Below are 21,254 nucleotides of genomic sequence, written 5' to 3' on the forward strand. Positions count from 1 at the left end.
AACTTCCATACACCATGGGTTTAGCTGTTGATTCATAGCAATAGTAAAAATTTGAGTTCCCGTCGTGGCTCAGTGGTTAACCAACCCAACTAGTAACCACGAGGTGATGGGTTTGATCCCTGGCCTTGCTCGGTGGGTTAAAGATCCGGCGTTGCTGTGGCTGTGATGTAGGCCGGCAGCTGCAACTCCGATCTGACCCCTAGCCTGGGAACCTCCACATGCCGCAGGTTCAGCTCTAAAAAGACAAAAGACAAAAAAAAAAAAAAAAAAAAAAAATATATATATATATATATATATATATTGTAATAGTAAAAATTAAAAAGTTTGGAGTTCCGGCTATGGTGTAACAGGATGGACGGTGTCTCTGTAGCCCTGGGAGGCAGGTTTGATCCCCGGCCCGTCACAGTGGCTTAAGGATCTGGTGTTGCCTCAGCTGTGGCTTAGATCACAACTGCGACTCAGATCTGATCCCTGGCCTTGGAATTCCATAGGCCTTGGGGCAGCCAAAAAAGAAAAAGAAAGAAAAAATCTGGAGATTTCACCATAAAAATCAAACTTTCCGGCTTGTCTTGGTGGGTGATGACGTCAGAGCAGCACAGAAGGCAGATCTCAAGGGGTATCTATACCTAGGCTGCCCTGGGTGGCACCTCATGTGACTTCTGGAAGTCAGGCAGATAGCGACATGCCCACAGCCACCCCCCCACCCCTGCAAAGCGGCAGGACCTGCCAGCTCTCCCTCTTCTCCCGTAGGTGCTGAATTCCGAGGCCACAGGGAGCAGCTCCACAGAGCATCAGGAGGCCACCTCCTCTGCCCATGGGTGTCCCTGGAGGTCGGAGCCTGGAACAGCGCTGGGACCACACCTCTCAGTGTCCCAGCCCGGGCTCTCAGCCCCTGCCTGGAACAGTGAGGCCCCAGCTCAGCCAGACCCCTTCTCATGCATCCGGGTGCCTCTGGCTCCCACACCCCAGGCTGGCCCACTCAGGGCCTAAACATCTGCCAGGAGCTGAGGAAACCTCACAGCCTTGAGAGAAGAACGTTAAAAGCAAGTGGCAAAACCAATTTAATAAAACTTTGAATCGGTGGCTACCTAACACCCCACAGCCTTGATTTTTTGTATTTCAATCCCTCATTCCTGAAAAACGCTGTGATGCTCAGAATCTATCTGTAGGTTTGGTTTTTCTCATTTCGCAAAAATTCCCAGGATACCGAGAAATCACAGCCCATCTCAGCGTCAACGAATCATTTCAAAAGCAAAATGAAGGGGGAATGTTTCAAATGGCTTTAGTATCTATGTAATATTTCAGATGGCTGTGTTATCCATTTAATATGATTATATATATTTATATATAAATATACACACAGCGCATATATGTATATAAATAAATGGACACATTAAATATGACCGAAGTCAAATCATCCTGGAAGATTCGCCCCAAAGAGAGTCAACCCCCAACAGGATGCAATCAGCTGCACGCACTTCACCCCCTGCAGACCTTCCTTGGGGTCTCAGCATCCACCTCTGCTCCTGTCCACACAGCGGTCTCAAGTCCTGCCTCTCCTGGCCCCAAGCCTCAGGCCAACACCCACTCAGATGGGGTATGTTCTGGTCCAGCCCTAGAACGAATTCACAGTTGGCCTATGTTGGGTACAAGCCTTATAACTGTCTGTCTATCCAAATGCAAGCCCATCAGATTAAAGATTCAGGGAATGAAGTTGGCAAAAGGCTCTACTTGGTGTCCCCCCAGGCTGAAACCGGCTCTTAGATGTGTTTTGTTTGGCCTGGATAATTTTTTTCTATTTTATTTCATGTCTTTTTTGGGGGGCCACACCTGTGGCATATGGAGGTTCCCAGGCTAAGGGTTGAATCGGAGCTGCAGCCGGATCCAAGCCATGTCTGCGATCTACACCACAGCTCATGGCAAGGCCAGATCCTCAACCCACCAAGCGAGGCCAGGGATTGAACCTGAGTCCTCATGGATGATAGTCAGATTGGTTTCTGCTGAGCCATGATGGGAACCCCCATGACCTGCATAATTAAAAAACAATCCAAGCCAACCTTTTATCGGCCACGCTAACAGCAGCAACCTGAGGCACAGGAGTGACAACGTCAGATCCTTAACATGCTAAGCCACCAGGGAATTCCCAAACCAACTTTTAATACAGGGGCTCCTGCATAAAGATTCAGGTTTCTGACATCTATTGAAAGCATAGAAGCAATTAGCTGGAACTGTTTAGAGGTTATCCTTAAATTCTTCCCTTTAAACTTTTTTTCAAAGTAGTATATTTGCAGGATATAAAATTCAGAAGGTACAAAAGGGTGTAGGATGATAGGGGAGCCTCCCTTGCACACCACCCCCTGCCTCTCTCAGTCCCCTTCTTCAGAAGCAAACATGGGTGCCCATCTCCAGAGTTTTCATTCCTTTATATCGGCACATACATTATTTCTCCCCTTACAAATGGTAGCGTATTTCTCTACATTCTGCCTTTTTTCTCCTATGGCCAGATACCTGGCAAATACTTCCATATCTGTCCACATGAACTTGATCCAGGCTTTTTGGTGGCTGCCCTTTAGACAGGACAATATTTTTCCTATTTGCCCAGTTGTCACCATGCCTTATAGTCTCATGCCTGTCCTGCTTGCCCATTCATGATTCTTGCCTCACCCCTTTGGCATCTGAGGGTGCAGACTTGGGCCCAGGTGAAGGACAGACCATCCTGCGCAGTCACCCAGCACTGGTCCCTTCTCTGCTCTTGGATGCATGAAGTTTCTGAACTTCCCAGCAGAGGGAGACACCACTCCACCCCCAAGACCACCAAAGGGGTCTTAAAGGGGACAGGGCCGTCTTGAAATGTCTGGGCAAGAGATGCTACCTGCCCAGACACAAAGACCCCCTTCGGTTGGACTGGGCTCCTCAACCACCAGGCTTCCTTGTCTCTGTTTCTATCTCCCTCTGAACCTCCTGCTGTGACTGGGCCCCACCCTGAGCACCCTCCTCTTAGGGACTGGCCGGCCCCTCCTTAATGGGGGTTGGGGGAGCCATTGTTCCCTTCTAGGCCCGGGATTGAGAAGTTGCCCCAGGGATTCACATAAAGAAAGCTGTATCTGGATGAATGTTCTTTACCCTCCAACCCATCCCTCCGGCTCTGAAGTGGGGGGTCCTTTTTCTCCACCCCCAGCAGACCGCCCCCAGCAGAGCCTTGACCTCGAAACTGCCTTTCCCTGCCCTGCACCCCACACTCCCCTTAGAACCCTCTCTCTGGCCTGGCTCCTGCAGGCCCTCCTCCCCACCCCCGCGATGGTGTCGGGGGTCGCCTGGAGTCCAGCTGGTGGCCATGCACAGCCACCCCTTTCCTGGCCCTGCCCCTCCCCATGACCCCGATCCTCCGCCAGCCACTCAAAGGCGCCTTGTTCTCCATCCAGCCCCCAGACAAAAGTCCCTCTGTCTAAAAAACGCAGAATTGGGGGGAGGGGGCACCCCAACGGGGACCAAGTGGGGGCCTGTACAGACCCCATCCGGAAGGAAGGAATGCCGCAAGGAGGAGGGGCAGGAGAGGGAGGAGGGCAGGGAGGGGAGCCTGCAGAGTGCAATGGCCTTATCTGGGTAAGGGGCAGCCCCTGCGCCCACTCCCGTGGTGTAGACATCCAGCTCCTGGCACCCTTAGGAAGAGCCCAGGCTGGGAAAGTCTGCCTGGTGCTGAGAACCAGTTCCCAGTCTCTCTAGGCCACGACGGGCACAATGGGGAAGAGGTCATGGTCTGAGGCCCAATAGCCACCCCCCCACCCCCTCACCCAATCCCCCACTACACCCCGCCCCCACCTCATGACCTTGGTCCTATCAGCTTCCGCTGACCCTCAAACTGTGTCAACGGGAACGAGTGGCCCAGAAGAGGACTTTAGATCCCCCACGATGGCCACCAATCCTTCCTCCAAGGACAACACACCATCTAAGTAAAAGAAATTAGGTTATGACACCAAGGCATGGCCTTCCCCACTGCTGCTCCCTGTGAAAGACCGGAGCCTCTCCTCCTCCAGGCCTTCTTCTGAGGGGTGGGAGATGGGAGAAAGCCCCCCGCCCCAGATGGGAGAGGCAGAGTTCCAGCCTTCATCCTATTCTCCTTCTGCCTCACCTAAAGCTGCTGTGACCTTGGAGACACGAAGATGCTCCCTCCCACTGGTGGTGGTGGTGGTGGTGATGGGGGACTGTCTCTTTAAGAGCAGGCTCCGGGCGAGAGCGCCCCTGAGCTTCAGGAGTCTGACTAGTTCTCTACCTGCCCAGGTTTGCTTAGGGCGTGGCAGCTACGGATAAAGGCAGGAGTTGGCTTAGCAGCCCCAGCCCGCTCTCTCCTGGAACCTGGAACCTCTGTGCAGCCCCAGGAACACGCAGGTGAGGGGGTCCCCTCCCTCCACCCCCTTCTTGGCTCTGCCCGCAAACTATCCCTGCCCCTCCCTCTAGTGCTCCCTGTTAATGACTCCTAGTGCCTTCCCCCTTCGAGGTCTTTTTCTGGGGGTGTTGACCAGAGAAAGCCCCCCCTCCCCATCATTCTCTTCTTAGGGGGCTGGGTGAAGCCGCTGGGATGAGGGTACGGCCCCAGATGGGACTGGGGTGTCTGGGAGACTGGTGGGTCTGGGTAGATCGTTGTTTCTGAGTAAAGAGAAGTGTCTGGGTTGGGGATCCGAGTGGATGGGTAGGTGACTTCATGGACTTGGGTTGTCTAGGGACTGGGGACAGGAGGACCCTCTAGGAAAAGGGTCTGGTGGCTTCCTGGGGGAGCTGCATAATGGGGAGGTGGGGAGATTTCAGGGACACGAGGGAGGCATTTTGCTCACACCGGAAGGGCCTGGCCCCCATCATGGGAGAGAAGCAGTAGGGCTGGATGTGAAAACAGTGCTTACACCAGAGTTGAGGACTCAGGTAAGAGCGGGGGTGGGGGGGCATAGCCTCCATCTGCAGGCTGCCTTCCTCTCCAAGCCTTCACGCCACCTGCAGTCAGTTCCGGAGCAGCCTGGGGGCCTTCCTAGACAGGGAAGGGGAGAGCAGGTGTCCAGACACCAGCTCCCAGCAGCCCGCACCAACGGACAGTCGTGTGGAAATTGGGGGGGGGGGGGCAGCTGAGACCATCCATCAGTGCTCCCTGTGCTGGGGATGCTGGGAAATGCCTGGGGATGGGGTGCCTGGAGCCCTCATGGGCCAGGGGGCTTGGAGACTCTCATAGAAAGAGGCTTAAGTGCTGGGACTCAGAGCTCCAGGTGGCAGCATTAAGCTGGATTCATAGCGTTTACAGGCTTGCGACGTGAGCTAATCACAGAGCCAACCCCATCAAGCTGCGAAGATTATATGTGTGAATAAGTGAGAAGAGCCGAGAACAGAGCCCAGCGTGGGGCAACACTCAATCGCCACCAGCTCTTATTACTGGTATTAGTGTTATTGCGGGGTGACAAAGCCACACGTGTTCCCTTGTGACCACAAGTGGTCCTTCTATGGACCTGCGCTGGGAACCGCTAGGCTGTCCTGCCCACACACCCACTCCAGCTCTCCCCCCACCCGCCCCCAGTTCTGGGGGGGTTCCTGAACACCTTACTAGTGTTCCCCAAAGCTACGCGCCCTCTTCCTGCAGGGAATGGATGCTCAAACTAAAGTCGTGAGGCTGGAATGTGGGATGAACTGGGAAGCTAAGAGGATTCCCTGGATCTGGGGTGGGCACAGGGAGATGGAAGGGTCTGTGAGAATGTGCTGGAAACAGAGACATGCAGGGTGGGGGCTCCATAGAGGCTAGAGAGAGAGTGAAACGGGACCCTTTCTCCGGCTGCAGACAGGAGACAGAGCTGGGAAGGTCAAAGGGCTTTTCACCAGGCTTAGGGAGGATATATGTTTTGTTGTGGTGGTTGTTTTCTTGTTTGGCTGCCCTTCGGCTCATGGAGCTCCCAGGCCAGAGATCAGATCCAAGCCACAGTTTCGGCCTTGGCCGCAGCGGAGGCAACGCGGGATCTTAAACCCACTGCACCCACCGACCCACTGGATCGTCCCAGTGCTGCAGAGACGCCACCAGTCCCCGTAGCACCACAGCGGGAACTCCAGGGAGGGTATATGTTTTGTCCTCTGTGAAATGGGCCCTATAACCGATGACCTCTGGGATTCTTGGAGGATTACATGAACGAAAACTGGCAAGACCATCTGGCAGTGCCCAGCACAGGGTGGATCTAAGTGTTAGCTCTTGCTATCAAGACTGGGACAACAAACGCTGTGGCAGCGGGGCGGGGCCAGGGGACGCATAGATACCGGAGCAGGACAGGGACAGCAGAGTGTTCTTCAAGCTGGGCAGGCCGACCTGGGGAGGGAGGAAGTGTTTGCAGCCAGAGGAGTTTAGTAGGGGCAGGGGCTGGGTGGGGGGGCAGTGATGGGTGGGGGGAGGGCAGAAGCGGGACAGTGGGGTTCAGGGGGAGAGTGGGACAGAAGGTGAAGCTGAGGCTGCTCCCAGGCCTGCCCTCCACCTCCCTCCCCTGCCCCCACCGAGTTCTCTCCTCCCCACATCCTGCCCTGAGCAGCCAGAGGAGCCAGCTCAGTGCCCAGCCCTGGCCCAGTCGAGGCCTGCAAATTCTGGGCAGGGCGGGCAGGCTCCGAGCTGTCTGGGGGAGACACTCCCGGAACCAGGCCTCCTGCCACCTGGCTCCCGGCACCCCATTTCCCAAACCATCCTGAGGCCCTGAGAGAGGTCGCAGTTGGGAACAGCCTCCACAGAGCAAGATCTGGTTTAAATTCCACTTCCCAGGAGTTCCCATCATGGCTCAGTGGTTAACGAATCTGACTAGGAACCATGAGTTTGGGGGTTTGATCCCTGGCCTTGCTCAGTGGGTTAAGGATCTGGTGTCGCCCTGAGCTGTGGTGTAGGTTGCAGATGCGGCTCAGATTCCGCGTTGCTGTGGCCCTGGCCATAGGCTGGCGGCTATAGCTCCGATTAGACCCCTAGCCTGGGAACCTCCATATGCCACAGGTGTGGCCCTAGAAAAGGCAAAAAGACCAAAAAAAAAAAAATAAAAAAATCCTCTTCCTGGCCTGGTGACCTCAAGCACCCACTTTCACTTTCTGGAGCCTCAGTTTCCCCATCTGTAAGGCAGGGATGACAGTGGGCAATGCCTTCCTTGTTTGGTTGCCAGGGCGATTCACTTAAAGTCTCAAGTCCACGGCCAGGGAGTTGCTATTGCTGCTCCTCTCCAGCTGGGCTCCCTCACCCAGCCCACACTGCACTCCTTATCTCTCAGCCCAGGGAGTCTCTAGGCCAGCCTTTCTGCCCCCCGGGGGAGCTGTAGCCGGGATTGGGAGCCAGAGACATCCCAGTGGACCCTCCCCCCAGGCCCCTCCAGGCCAGTACTCCAACCGACATGCACGAGGTGGCCCTGAGCGTGCTCATCCTCCTGGCAGGTGAGTGCCCGTTCCTGGGCTGATTTCCCCTGATCCCCTTGGCCAAGTGATGACCATGCTTGTGTGTGGCTCGGTCACGCTTTCCTTTCTGCTGCCCCCGTGGGCTGGTGGGTCTCTGTGCAGCATCTCCTCAAGGATAGGAAGTGTCACCCTGGTGATTTCAAGGGACTCCGAAAGGAGGACCTCTGGGAGTCCCCATTGTGGCTCAGTGGTAGTGAGCCTGACTAGTATTCATGAGGACACGGATTCGATCCCTGGCCTCGCTCACTGGGTTAAGGATCTGGTGTTGCCAAGAGCTCTGGTGTAGGTCGCAGACGCGGCTTAGATCCTGAGTTGCTGTGGTTGTGGTGTAGGCTGACAGCTATAGCTCTGATTGGACCCCTAGACTGGGAACCTCCATATGCTGCAAGTTCCACCCTAAAAAGACCAAAAAAAAAAAAAGAAAGAAAAAAAGGAGGACCTCTTACAATAGAGGCACACACAGCTAGAAAGTCATGGTCTTGATGTCCCCTTGATGACGTCAAGGAAAAGGCTCAGGTCTGTGCTACTGGGTCTTTAACATTTTATTATGAGGAGTTCCTCTTGTGGCTCACTGGGTTAAGAGCCCAGCTAGTATCCCTGAGGATGTGGGTCTGATCCCTGGCCTCCCTCAGTGGGTTAAGGATCCAGTGTTGCCGTGAGCTGCAATGTAGGTCGCAGATTCGGCTCAGATCTGGCATGGATGTGGCTGTGGCTGTGGCTGTGGCTGTGGCTGTGGCTGTGGCTGTGGCTGTGGCTGGCTGGCTGGCAACTGCACCTCCAGGTCCACCCCCACCCTGGGATCTTCCATATGTCGTACCTTTGGCCCCAAAATTTAAAAAATAAAGAAACAATGAAAAGAAAAAGAATAGTGCCTGGGACAGAGTAAGCACCATGTGTTTGTGCTTTAAATATAATTTTTAAAAATATGAATCTCCTTTTAACAAAGAAAGAATAGGGCTTAGACCCAGAGCAAAGGCAGCCACTGCTTCTTGCCAGAATGCAATGCTAGTTGTCTGCTTTTCACTGTGTTTGTTACATCAGGCGAAGCTGGTGTTGCATTCAGGGTAGTGATAGAAAGTGGCATTTTTAAAGAAAGCATGTTAAGTTTATAATTAGTGAGTCCTTGAAGGGGAATGGTGAGCAAACACCCGACGGGTGGGACGTGGATGTGGCAGAACCAGAAGATGAGGGCTGAGCTCGCCTGGGAGCTGAAGCCATCTGTCACCTTGACGAGACCCTCGCTCTGTGTCTAGAAGTCCTAGACCAAAGGGCGGCCGTAAAGCCACCCAGGTTAAGAGCGTGTTTCAGGTGTGGGGCTGAGTGAGGGAACCTGCATTTGCAAAGGCTGCAAAGGTGGACGTGCAGAGGCAGCTCATTTGGGGCTAGACCCCTGTGCCCTCAGGAGGAGGTGGGGAAAGGCCCCTCAGGGGACCCTCTGCTGAGGCCCCCGGGGCTCTGCAGCCCCACCCTCAGCTCTTGCCTTCCTCCCCCCGCCCCCCAGGCCTCTCTGCTTTGGATGCCAACGACCCAGAAGGTGAGTCCGACTGACTCCCCCCCCAGTCCCACCCCCAAATTCTCCCCCAGGATTCCTGCATCCTGGCTCTTGTCCCGGAATCCATGTTCTTTTTTTTTTTTTTCTCATTCCTTGCAGATAAGAACAGTCCTTTCTACTATGGTGAGAGCCTGTGCCCCGCCCTTTTCACTCCCGCCCCTTGCACTCCCGCCCCATCCCTCATCCCTATTTTGGGCCAAGGGTCCTCCCCAGGGTTTCGTGAGGGCCTGAGGGGGGTGACCCTGGGCGAGGACTGGGGTGCAGAACAGTGAACACAGTGGATTAAGAGGAGGAGACACGCCAGCGGGATCCTTGGGAAGAGTCTCCTGCTGCAAGATAGTTGGATGCGCATAGGAAGGAAGCCATGGCTGGAGTGCGGATCCACTGCTGGGCGAGGGGGTGACTTGAGGAAGGGGGCTGGAGGAGGGGAGCGAAATGGTCCAACTCTCCCTGCAGCCTCCAGGTCCCACCTGACCTGTTCCTCATCAACCCTCTGCCCTCTCCCCCCACCTCCTGCTCTGCTGCCCGACTCTGCTCCAGCCACACTGGCCTCCCCGCTGTTGCTCAGGCACAGCAGACACACTCCCAGCCTCCAGATGGTTCCAGCTTCCATCCCTCTGCCTGGAACGCTTTCTTCCACATCGCTCCAAGCTCCCTCCTTCCCCTCCTTGGGCCTCTGCTCAAAGGTGGCTCCTCAGAGGGGCCTTCCCAGACCCCTCTCCCTTAAAGAGGTGCCCTCTTCCCTTCTGTCCCCTGGCCCTGCTTATTTGATCTCAGACTGCTTCTCTCTCCTTGACCCGCTGTTACTTCTCTCTGTGTAAATTAGAAGGTGAGCACAGAGGGGTTGGGGAGCTGTCTGTTCTCTCCAGGGTGGTTTCTTGCATCTGAGGTACCCAGTGCATGTTATCAAGGGGATGGGGGCTTGGATGCGGAGGGCCAGGGCTGGCACTGAACTCCCCCTCTGGGTTTCTCCTAGACTGGCACAGCCTCCGAGTTGGCGGGCTCATCTGCGCAGGGACTCTCTGTGCCCTTGGCATCATCATCCTCCTGAGTGAGCGGAGGGGCAGGCGGGCGGGGTGGTGGGTAGGGCAGGGCCATGGGTTGTCCTCCCCTGACGGTCCCGTCCCCTGACAGGTGGGAAATGCAAATGCAAGTTCAGCCAGAAGTCCAGGTAAGATGGGTTCCAGGCACCTTGCCTGTGTCCTCCTGCTGGACAGACACCTTTCAGGGGTGAAGTGTTAAAACTCCAGAAAGAGGCCAGGGGTCCGGGCCCTGCCCTGGAGGAATCCGGCTACTAAGATGTTCCAGGTTTACTCCTCAGAGCCATGAAAAGCTTCAGAGGGCTCCTAGTCCTCAAACGCTTTGGTCTCTGGGATGGTGCAACCCTGCCATGGAAACCTAGCCAGGAAGCTATGCCAGGGCGAGCTGAAAACCCTCTAGCCTTGAGGGAGAGAAAAAAACGGGGGTCCACACAGACCTCATCACTTTTCTTTCCATAGCCACCGCCCAGGGGATGCCCCCCCTCTCATCACCCCAGGTAAGACAGGGCCAGAATGGGGCTGAGGGGAACACAGGGTGTGTGTGTTTGGGGTGGGGGTTAATGCGGGGAGAAATAACTTGATCCACTCTCACATGCTGACTGGGTCACTTCTCCCAGGTTCGGCCCATGACTGTTGAGGACGGATCAGCAGAAAGAACACAGGGAAAGGGCCTCTCTCTTTCCCCAGGTCCTGGCTCTGCCCAGAGGCCTGAACTCCAGGATGGAATGCTCCCTCCCCTCCCCACCACCAGGGCTCCATCTCACCTCTCAATGGAGGGGTCTCTCTATTCAATTTTCATTCTAAAATATCTTGCCTCCCGCCCAAGCAGCCTCAAGACTCCCTCTGTGTGCGATAGGGTGAGTTTGGGGGCGCCAGGAGGAGGTGGATGTGCACGGGGTCTGGCATGGAAGCTGGCAGCTGAGGCCTGCTTCCTCACGACCTGGTGGATCCCATGGGGCTGCCCTCTGCCTCCATGGCCATGAAAGCCACCTGTGCAATTTGATGCTCTAGTGGCCACATGGGGGACCCTCTGGAGAGTGAAAAGAAGCTCTAGCCAGGTGGACGCTGGGACCATCCTGGGAAAACTAGGATGTGGGATCTCGTATCATGATGGGGGTACCCAGATAGCATATAACATATAACAGGAAGACCTCTATGACACCCCCCACTCACCTGAGACTCCACTTTATTATTAAAGACGCCCCCCCCCCCTTTGGCTGCACCCATGGCATACGGAAGTTCCTGCGCCAGGGATTGAATCCATGCCACAGCAGTGACCTGAGCCATAGCAGTGATAACCCAGAATACTAAACCTGCTAAGTCACCAGGGAGCGCCTAAAAGACCCTTCTTGGGAGTTCTTGTTGTGGCTCAGCAGGTTAAGAACCTGATGTAGTCTCCATGAGGATGCGGGTTCAATTCCTGACCTCCCTCAGTGGGTTGAGGATCCGGCATTGTGATGAGCTGCAGTGTAGGTCTCAGACATGGCTCGGATTTGATGTTGCTGCCTCAGCTGCAGCTCTGATTTGACCCCTAGCCCAGAAACTTCCATATGCCACAGGTACGGCCATAGGGGAAAAAAAAAGGTCCTTTTTCACACCCCAAATTCCTTGTGAGATCTTTAAATTATTCCCGATAATACCCCTAAACCTCTAAAAATACTTAATGGCCACATGGTGTGAGAACCTCCAACAAGCCTTGAACTCCCTTGAGACAGTCTCCAATACCCAGTAAGACCTCCAAAATGTCCCCAAGGGCCATACAAATGCCTAAAACTCGTCAAAACACTCCCAGAATATCCCCAATAAGTCAGACACGAGACCAACAATAAGCCTGTAACCTGTCCCCTAACACTGCCCTGATAGCCCTTAAACATCCCACCCGAGGCCCCCCATAATCATGAGCCCGCACTCCTTGGAAACCTCGTGAAAACTCACCAGGGGCACCCGAAATGCACCCAGGGACAACCCCTCCCCTCCATAATACGGCTCCTGGGACACCACTCCGCCCCCTCCCCCCGCCGCCCCCTTGCCAGAGGACACACCGTCTTCCAATGACCCCACAACAATGAGTGGTGCGGGTGCACAGCGCATTTATTGAGCTCATACACTTTCCGTCCTCGCCCTCGCCACCGACTGTGAGAGTTACTCGAAGATCCCCGGCACTAAACTCTCACTTGACCACCTATTTCCTGCGCACGCGCAAGAGGGAAGGCACGCTGCGCTTCCGCCTCGGCAACACGCAGGCGCACAAGCAGCGGAGGAAGTTAAGAGAGCCAGACAGGGAAATTTGCCTAGCGACTCTGACGTCAGAGAGGCGGGCGCTAAAAGCGATTGGTCGGATTGAGTTTAAAAGGGAAAGGAAAGCTGTCTCCTCCTCAGTAATTTGAAACTGAGTAACATGGAACAGGACGGGTGGGAGTAGGTTGAGGGGGGTGCTTCCAGACTTCATGAGCTCTGCATATCTTCCCCACATGATTTTTGTGTTTTGGCTCCGTGCAGCGGGACCCCAGCCTGAGCCCCCCAAGTCACCCTAGAAGGGGCAGGGGCTATCTGCCCCCCAATCGAGATGTTTAAAACTGGAAGGGCAGCTCTTGCCTCGAACTTGGCCTGTGGTCAGCAGCTCACTAGACCAGCTGTCACCTCTGAGTAGGGCCAGGAGGCCAGTCAAGAGGGCGTCCAGAGGCCCAGGACTCCCCATGCTGGCCCTTTGCCAGCTTCGTCCAGGGTGCCCTCTAGTCTCAGGCACTGAGGTCTAACTCGTGATGCTGGTAGATCTGTGTGGGGCCCTTGAAGCAAGCAGCAAAGAGGAAGCGTCTGCCGGCCATGGTGAGGTGGGCAAAGGCACGTGGGGCCACCAAGGCCGGGGGCCCCAGCTCCTGCAGTGGCTCAAGGAGCCCCTTATCAGGCTCAAGGCGGAAAACCTGGCTGAAGGCGAAGTCGCTGCCCAGGATAGCCAGCTGATCCTTGGCGATGAGCAGTGGCTGAAAGACGTGGGCACCACGTGAGGGAAGCTGCTGTAGCAGGCGAAACATGGAGCCATCCCAGCGCATGACCTGCAAAGGGTGACCACTAGCTAGGACTGGGGTCCAGAAGCGCCAGGCCTGCAGTCAGGGGTCCTCTGGGCTTTGGAGGACTTCCAACAGCTTGGAAACAGAGGCTTGGAGGTCTCCAGACTCCCCCAGCCCTCTTAGCTTCATAAATGTCACCATCCAGCTGCTCAGGCCACAGACTTGGCATCATTCTGGGCCTTTCTCTTTCTCTCACACCACCCAAAGTCTGTCAGCCCCGAATCTGTCAGTTGTATCTATGATGGTATACATTTCTCCCATCTCCTCTGGAGACACTCCAGCCCAGCCATGGTCACCTCCCTCCTGGATGGTCACAGCAACCTCCTCCCTGGTCACCCTGTGCCCATAGTCTGCTCCCCATGCAGACACCTTGGGATCACCTCCGTCTGATCAGTGCCTTCTAGGCTCAGAGCCCTGCCTCACTCCAGAGAGAGGGGTGCTGGAGGGGATGGCCCATCCACTTTGGGGGTTCAGAGTGTGCTGGAGTGTGTCAGAGTTTGGGGACAGAATCAGAATCTTGGGGCCAGGGACCTTGTTGGGGGATGGAGAGTGGCTTGGGGTCAGCTGGCCTCAAGAGATCAGAGTCTTGGAGTCAGTTCAGTCAAGATCAGCACATGAGGCGGGTCAGAGTTTCGAGGCCAGTGTGCGCAGTGGGGTCAGTGCTGAAAGGCCAGCCCCAAGTGGGAGTCAGCTGCCCGGCAGGCCTGGCTCGAGGCCGCGGCTGCCTGTCCCATGTGACGGGGCCCAGCCTCACCATGGAGTCCCCGATGTAGCGTGTCAGGCACAGGAACACATCCCCGCCGGCCTGGAAGTGGTGGGTGGCGTAGACGTCCTCGGCCTCTGGGATGTCCGTGCGCCTCTCGAAGCGGCCCCCAAACCAGTGGAAGAGCACCGGCCGCTGCGAGGCCGAGGCCAGCAGCAGATGGGGCCGGCCGTCCAGCTCCAGGGCCTCGGCGTCCGTGTCCCGGTGCCAGGCGTGCAGGCTCTGGCGCGGGTAGAAGCCCGGCCCGTCCCGGCACAGCAGCGTGGTGCTTCCCGCCTTGGAGGCGTCGGCCACCACAAAGCAGGGCTGCCCGTCCAGCCACAGGAGCTCGGCATCATTGGGCCGCAGCAGCCGGCGCGGAGCCAGGGCCTGCATCGGGGCCAGGCGCAGGTCGGGGCCGGGCCGGGCCCACAGCTGCGAGCCTCCCCACAGGCGGGCGGCCAGCATGAAGAGGCGCGGGCCCAGCACCAGCGGCTTGCAGGACACCACGGAGGGCGCTGTGGGGGGTGGAGGCAGGAGCGGAGGGGCACCCATCAGGCCAGCTGGGCAGGCAACCTGGCAGGCGGGAGGGTGGCAGGGGGCTTACCAGACAGCTCTTCCTCCAGCCGGAAGCGCTGCAGGCTGTAGTCCCAGGCGAGGATCAGGCAGCGGCCGGCAAAGGGCTGTGCCAGGACGATGTGGGGCTCCCCCTGGTAGGAGAAAGCCTCTACGCCCAGCGCCGACTCTGCGATGGTCTGGAACCAGGACAGCTCTGGGGGTGGGGGCGGGAGAGAGTCAGGCAGGCCCAGGGGAGCCCCAAGTTTGCATCACTGAGCCTCAGTTTGCATGTCTTGAAATGAGATGACCTCATAGGGACAGAGAGTTGAATCTTTTGATCTACGGATGTTACTATTTTCTAAGTAATGCTTTATTTTCTAAGCGGCATGGCATCATCAAATAATTGCTTAGAAACAGCATATTTATTCATTCATTTACTTCACAAGATCCCAGCGGGGTAGAGTCTGTTACTATACCCACTTTACAGATGAGGAAATGGAGGCTAAGAGGCACAGGCAGCCAGCTGTCCGGCCACATCCATTTTCCCCATCTTCCATGAGTAGGATTGCAGCTGGGCACAAAGCTGCCCAGACAGAGGCCACGATAGCCCAGAACGCCCCCATGTCACCCACCCCCCTGCCCTCTGAGGTCCGGTGTGACCCTGACCAGATCATGTTCCCAGTGGGACAAAAGCAGAGTGATGGTTGTAATGCTTGCCTTGCTTGTGGGAAGACAGCTTATCCTGGACTTGGTCCCTCTCCCCTTCTCCTTGCAAACTGCCAGATGGACGGGCCACAGTTGGGTTGCAACCATGGGAAGCAGGATAATACCCAAGGGCTGCCCCGCCGGCCTGGATTGCTCCCCTCAGCCCCTTCTGCATTATTTAAGTCACGGTACTCAGAGCCTCTTGGTGTCAGACACTTAGCACTTATGGTCATGGTGCACCCACACCGCCCAGTGTGGTGGTGGTAGAACCCCGCAGGGGACTCCAGGTCACAATACTTCACTCTACATGCCAGGCCCTGTTTCTAGGGACCAGGGTTGAAGCCATGACCCAAACCACTAAGGATGCCCCTCCGAAGGGGATCTTGTAAAAATGGCCATCAAATCATGTCACTCCCTGCTCAAAACCCTCTATGGCTTCCCACAGCCCTCCGGATAAAGTCGGCTCTCTTCTCAGTGGCTTTCAAGAGTCCTGCAGAAGGAGGTCCTCGCGCCTTCTGCCTCATCTGTGTCCTTGCCGTCCCCAGGCCCCCACGCCAGACCTGCCTCCCTTTGATCTGCAGTCAGGACAAGCTCTGTGCTGCCTCGGGGTCACGGCACATGCTGTCCCCTTTCTCTGTCCTCCACTTAGCCAAATCCACATCCAACGCCACCTCTTCCGAGAGGTAGGACTGCCCCCATCTCTGTCTTCGCCCCCTGTGCTGATCACAGTGTGTACCCTGTATTTATTGCTGCAGTGTGTGATTTAATGTCTGTCTCCCCACCCTAAGCACCACAACCCCGAGAGGCCAAGGCCAGGGTGATCTCGGTCACAGACAGGGCTAGGGACCGAGGGGGCCTCAGTGAGTGTGTGTTGAATGTGGCCCCTCATTAAATTGCCTTGTTCTGAGTCCCACAGCCCCAAACAAGTCTTACATGTGGATGACAATGACATTAGTAACGGCCTTCAGGCTGGAACGCGAATGTCCCCTCCTCCCTGACCCTCCCGCTGCGCCTGCCCTCTCCTCTGCTCCAGGCTCCTGCAGTTCTGGAAACCGTCCGCCATCCCGGCCCTGACCACTCTGTGCTCCGAGCATCCCGGCCTCATCATTCCAGGCTGCCCCTCTCTGCCTGCCTCTCTCTGGCTGTGGGCCCCATGAGGGCAAGACCCAGGGCTGTCTTCATCACTCCCGCGCTCTCTGCTTGGCCCAGTATCCATAAAGGTACCAAAATACATTTGTGGAAAGGCAAAATGATCATGGGAAGTTTTTTTTTTTTTTTTTGCCTTTCTCGAAGGCCGCACCCACGGCATATGGAGGTTCTCAGGCTCGGGGTCTAATGGGAGCTGTAGGCACCGGCCTACACCAGAGCCCCAGCAACGAGGGATCCGAGCGGAGTCTGTGACCTACACCACAGCTCACGGCAACGCCGGATCCTTAACCCACCAAGCGAAGCCAGGGATCGAACCTGCGTCCTTATGGATACCAGTCGGGTTCTTAACTGCTAAGCCACACAACAGGAACGCCTATTACCCCCATTTACAGATAAGAAAACTGAGGCTCAGGGGGGCGATGCTGCTTGCTCAGAAGACTCACAGCCCGGAAACGACAGAGCAGAGAGGGAGGGGAGCCCCTCAGCCTTGGGAGCCTTTCCCTGCTGGCCCGCCTTCTTCTGGGAACCCCTGCGGTCCCTCCCACCCCGCCGGGAAAGCCCCCACCTATGGCTCTGCACTTGAACGTCTTGGGGTCGAGGTGGTGGAGCTGCATGTGGGCCAGGGCGGTGGGGCCGGCACAGGCCCCAGTGCCCACGCTGGCGTTCACGGTGGGTATCCACTGCAGCAGCCAGAGGACGCGGCAGTCACACTGGAACGGGTTCCCGCGGAGGTCCCTGGGGCAAGAGGCCGGGGAGGGGGCTGCGACCCGGCTTCCACCCCCTGGAGGCCACGCTCCCCACCCCTCCCAAGGCAGGGATTCAGGATAGGGCCCCACTAGGGGTGTGGAAAATACATAAGAACCATCGCAGTCAGTCATTTGTGCCAACGGAAAGTGGGCTCAGATGTCCCCTCCCCCCAAACATTGCTCCCTCCACCCCCCGCCCACCTTCCCAGCCCCCTTGAGCCTCACACATGAATCAGGGTCTCCAGGCCTCGGAACAGGTATCTGGGCAGCGTCTCGAGATGGTTATTGGCGAGGCTCCTGGTGCAGGGGGAGAAGCAGGGACCATCAGCAGCCGCTCCCAGGACCCGCCGTGTGCTGGGGTGATGGGCGCGGGGCGCAGGGCGGCGGAGGCTGAAGCCTTCCGGGCACGCACAGGTGAGTGAGTGAGCGAAGTCCTCTGAGCGCGTTCTTGGAGATGGAGCCAATCTCGTTGTCCTCGATAAAGCTGTGGAGGGAAGATGGGGTCAGAGGGACGCCCCAGTTCCCTGCTGTGGCCCCCGGGTGCCTGGGGCAACACATCCCATGGAAGCCATAGGCCCCTGGAAAGAGCGGAATTCTACCCTGACACCTTGCAGAATCCCAGGGAACACCTCCTAAGAACCCCTCCTCCCCAAGGCCCCAGCCTCCAATCCCAGGAGCCCGGAACCTGACCCTGCAGTCATTGTCACCGCCACGGCCACCCACACTAGCACTAGTACCAATATTACCAACACCTCCACCATCATCCTCTGGACAACACCCATGCCTCTACCTCTGGCATTAACCCCAGTGCCAGTAACTGCCCTTATCACATCTGCCCACGCTGCCGTCACCACCCATTCCTCTCATCCATACCAACGCCAACACCGTCATGACCAACCCCCACACCAGCAACACCAGTGAGCCTCACCAAGAACACAGCCTCCACAAGCAACACCAAAATCACCGCCGCCATCAGCACCGGCATCAGCACCAACTCCAGCACAGCCAATGCCAATAGCATCACCGTCACCCCCAGCACGCACATCTTCACCCACCATCGGCACCACTCCTGCCGCAATTTCCACACATCCGAATACCTCCATCAGCACAGCCACACCCCATGCCAACACCACCACCATCACACCAATGCCAATATCTTATCCCGAACCATCACCAACACCAACACCGTAATCCCCAGTGCCCACAATGCTGATAATTGTCACGAACACCATCCCTTCAAGCTTCATCATTTGTATCACCGAGAGCACCATCGTGGCTGGGGTCGCCAATTTTATCAAAATCATCCCCACTCCATCATCCTCTAGACGCCACCACTTCCCCGTGAGTGGCTGCGACAGGACAACTGTTAGCATCGACACCGAGGTCACATACTGTCATCACCAGCGCCACCCTCAGTAGCGCCATCACCACCACCACCACCATGTAACTCCGTTGTTAGCTCTCAGTGTGAAACACTTCCTTATCTCTGGCCTCTTTGTACCCTCCCTGGCCTCCTGCAAGTCAAGTAGGACCAGAAATAGTCATGGTTATCCAGGCCCTTAGAGAATCTTGAAACCAGGAGGGCAGTGGAGCAGGCTGAGATCACATCCCTGAGCAGGAAGGCTGACCCCGCTTAAGAGGCCAGGCCTCCTGCTCCTCCAGGACGGTCCCCTGTCCTGACACTTCCTCCCCACGGCTGCAGAGGGGCCCCTCCTGCCTCTCCCAGGCCCCCATTCCTGCCCCCATTCCCTGGCCTCACTCACAGGTACTGCAGGTGGGACAGGCCTGCAAACGCATCGTCCTCAATCACGGAGAAGGAGTTGGAGGTGAAGAGGCTGGCAAGGAAGCAAGAAAGACATGTTCCCAGAGTCACTGCTCCCAATCTGCCATTTTGACTTTGCCCCCACCCCCGGCCCACAAGGGCACCGTCTCACACACACACACACACACACACACACACACACAGAAGCAGTGTGAGTGTGTGCATGACCCAGACGCTCTCACAGATGCTCATACGCACGTGTGCACACACACTCCCCATGCAGTGCGTGGACCCCCATTCCCTCGAGCGAGTCATCACTCAGCCGGCTCCACTCACAGCAGGTGCAGTGACGGGACCCTCAGGAAACTGCCGGCCTTCAGCTGGGTGACTCCAGTCCTAACGAGTGAGCTGGGGACGTGGGCAATGGTGGGTGAGGAGAAAACCGCTCCAGTGCGCCAGTCCCATCCAGAGCCACCTCCTGTGCGGGGGACCCTGCCCTGCCACCTGACCCCAGGTACATGGCTTTCCTTGCACCCCAGGGGAGATGGGCACTTGCCCTTCTTGCTCGGCAAGGGTCCTGGCAGTGCTCAGTCCACCCCCCAGCTCGCCCCGCTCCCAGGCCCCCATGTGGCCCCGGCCCTTTGGAATCCCCACTCCCTGCCAGATCCCAGCAGCCCCCTTGCCAGGCTTCCCGACATCCTTTGCTGCCCACCTCCCAAGGTCCCAATGGGCCTCCCTTCCCCAGCCTTGGGCCCTAGAGGGCCTGACACTCACAGCGACAGCAGAGTTGGGGAGAAGCTCTCCGGCAGGTCCGGGGAGCCCTCGCACAGGGCGCTGTCTTTGGAGCAGGAACATCTCAGAGGACACTTTCCCTTTGGGGGTCTCCAGGCCTCCCCCGCCCCCACCCCAGCCAGCAGCAGCAGCAGCAGCAGCAGCAGCAGGCCTGCCCCTCCCATGCCCCCTGCCCCCCGCCCCCAGATGGCAGCCACTACATCTCCCAGGCCAGGCGACCCTCCTTGCCGCCAGCTGGCACGCTCCACCCGGCTTCTCTCTCCTCCCTCTCGGCCTCACTTCAGTCCGTCTCTCTTCCTCTTTGGTGTCTAATCTTCTGTTTATTTCGTTTATTTCTCTTTCCCTATCTGTCAATCTCTCTCCACTTTTTTTTTTTTTAAATCTCTGACTCCCAAGAGTTCATCTGTTCCCCACTTTCTGTCTCTATTTCTCTCTGAATTGTCTCGCTGTCTCTGTCTCTTTTCCTGTTTCTTTCTGTCTGTCTCTGTCTGTTGGCCTCTGTTTCTGTGTGTGTGAGTGTGTCTCCCTCTGTCTGGTGTCTTTATTTCTGTCTCCCTACCCCCGCCCCAACTCCTTGGAAGTTTCTTCCCCTCCTCCCACGTCTCTTCTCCCAGGAGGTTTGGGAAAGGGACTCGCTGGGCACCGGGTGCTCCCGGCAAAGCCGGGTGAGGAGGAGGAGGGGGGTCAGAGGCCATAGGAAGCGCAGCCCTGGGGAAGGGGCCAAGAGGGCCCCCTGGGCGGGGAGGGGCCACTGAGGGCTGGAGCTGCCCCGGCTCCTCCCCGCCAGCCCCCTCCCCAGATCCGCCACTCCGCCCCACTCACGGAGTGTGAGGAGGTAGTCACCAGGGTGGGGACCCGCTGGTTCTGCGCGCAGGAGGGGTGCGGGAGGAGAGACCACTAAAGGCTGGAGCCGTCTTGGCCCCTCCCAGTCAGCCCCCTCCCCCGGCTTCTGGAGGGTGTGGTGGGCTCTCTTCTGGAGGCTTGAAGGGACGAGCTCAGGGCCAGCTGCTCCCTCTGCTGGCGATCCTCGGCAGGGCAGCGGCCCTGCCCGAATCCACAGCCTCCCGCAGGCTCCCGCAATTAACCCCTTGGGTGCCTGGCACCCACTGGGGGGAGGGAGCCAACCCAAGGAAAAAAGGATGATGCTGATGCCTGACTCTGCACACGCCCTGTCCTAACGTTCACCTACCAGCGTCTGCTGACCTCCCTACGGCCCTCCAAGAATACCTGAGGAGGTCATTTGAGATCGAGGCCACCCGAGCAAGGCCAGGGCCGAGGCTCAAGCCCACGAAGCCTCTCCGCAGGACTTTGTACTCCTCCTTTGGAGATCAGAAGCCAGAGAGATTGGTTGTTTCCATTTAGACTAAGCTTTGAGCAATTTGGCTAGATTCTGCCCACTCAATAAGAAAAATAAATAAATGGCATATGTTCCCCCACCTGAAATAGCAGCGATAATAGTCACTGAGCACTCAAGGTGCACCAGTCTTGACTTGAATTTACTTAGATGTCCCAGCAACCCGGTGAGGGGAGGAGTGCTACTAATCTCCACTTACAGATGGGAAAACAGAAGCAGGAAAAAGTTAAACAATTTGCTTCATGACACTGGGTGGATCTGAACTGACCCACGCTCTGGGAGTTCTCTTGGGGTGCAGCAGGTTAAGGATCCGATGTTGTCACTACAGAGGCTCGGATTGCTGCTG

At 56.9% G+C, this 21,254-nt stretch overlaps 2 protein-coding genes across 7 annotated transcripts; one reads left to right on the plus strand and one right to left on the minus strand.

The window, feature by feature from the left end:
* Window positions 1-4,333: 4,333 nt before the first annotated feature.
* FXYD3 (FXYD domain containing ion transport regulator 3) lies at window positions 4,334-10,857 on the plus strand. 3 transcript variants are annotated; one of them, XM_005664469.4, is made up of 8 exons: window positions 4,334-4,386; window positions 7,260-7,419; window positions 8,942-8,974; window positions 9,092-9,115; window positions 9,969-10,043; window positions 10,127-10,163; window positions 10,492-10,529; window positions 10,650-10,857. In XM_005664469.4, the coding sequence occupies exons 2-8, from the start codon at window positions 7,380-7,382 to the stop codon at window positions 10,667-10,669; spliced, it is 267 nt and encodes an 88-aa protein (XP_005664526.2). In that variant the 5' UTR covers window positions 4,334-4,386; window positions 7,260-7,379; the 3' UTR covers window positions 10,670-10,857.
* A 1,248-nt stretch (window positions 10,858-12,105) lies between these two features.
* Window positions 12,106-20,471, minus strand: LGI4 (leucine rich repeat LGI family member 4). 4 transcript variants are annotated; one of them, XM_084958830.1, is made up of 10 exons: window positions 20,377-20,471; window positions 19,537-19,596; window positions 19,099-19,170; window positions 18,764-18,835; window positions 17,413-17,484; window positions 17,226-17,297; window positions 16,820-16,989; window positions 14,450-14,614; window positions 13,855-14,360; window positions 12,106-13,085 (listed from the first exon to the last, which is right to left on the minus strand). In XM_084958830.1, exons 7-10 carry the CDS (start codon window positions 16,866-16,868, stop codon window positions 12,771-12,773), a joined length of 1,035 nt encoding a protein of 344 aa, XP_084814956.1. In that variant the 5' UTR covers window positions 16,869-16,989; window positions 17,226-17,297; window positions 17,413-17,484; window positions 18,764-18,835; window positions 19,099-19,170; window positions 19,537-19,596; window positions 20,377-20,471; the 3' UTR covers window positions 12,106-12,770. The 4 variants fall into 4 exon arrangements, 3 of the variants coding, with proteins under 3 accessions (XP_084814956.1, XP_020952816.2, XP_084814957.1); XR_014805082.1 differs by lacking the exon at window positions 20,377-20,471 and having other exon boundaries at window positions 13,855-14,232; window positions 19,537-20,069; XM_021097157.2 differs by lacking the exon at window positions 20,377-20,471 and having other exon boundaries at window positions 19,537-20,069.
* Between the last annotated feature and the right edge of the window lie 783 nt (window positions 20,472-21,254).

Source organism: Sus scrofa, chromosome 6, assembly GCF_054392235.1.
Source record: "Sus scrofa isolate SSC_HxYL_T2T_F1_AM1 chromosome 6, Sscrofa_HxYL_maternal_Yorkshire_Landrace_v2.0, whole genome shotgun sequence".
Classification (NCBI taxonomy): Eukaryota; Metazoa; Chordata; class Mammalia; order Artiodactyla; family Suidae; genus Sus; species Sus scrofa.

Excerpts from the sequence above, each read along its gene's own strand:
- FXYD3 (XM_005664469.4), top strand. The coding sequence starts at position 7,380 with ATGCACGAGGTGGCCCTGAGCGTGCTCATCCTCCTGGCAG. Across the intron at positions 10,044-10,126 it reads TGGCATCATCATCCTCCTGA|GTGGGAAATGCAAATGCAAG; the intron begins GTGAGCGGAGGG and ends GTCCCCTGACAG. Across the intron at positions 10,164-10,491 it reads AAGTTCAGCCAGAAGTCCAG|CCACCGCCCAGGGGATGCCC; the intron begins GTAAGATGGGTT and ends TTCTTTCCATAG.
- LGI4 (XM_021097157.2), bottom strand. The coding sequence starts at position 19,718 with ATGGGAGGGGCAGGCCTGCTGCTGCTGCTGCTGCTGCTGCTGCTGGCT. Across the intron at positions 16,990-17,225 it reads CTGGAGACCCTGATTCATGT|GGACCTCCGCGGGAACCCGT; the intron begins GTGAGGCTCAAG and ends CTCTTGCCCCAG. Across the intron at positions 13,086-13,854 it reads GCTACATCGGGGACTCCATG|GTCATGCGCTGGGATGGCTC; the intron begins GTGAGGCTGGGC and ends CACCCTTTGCAG.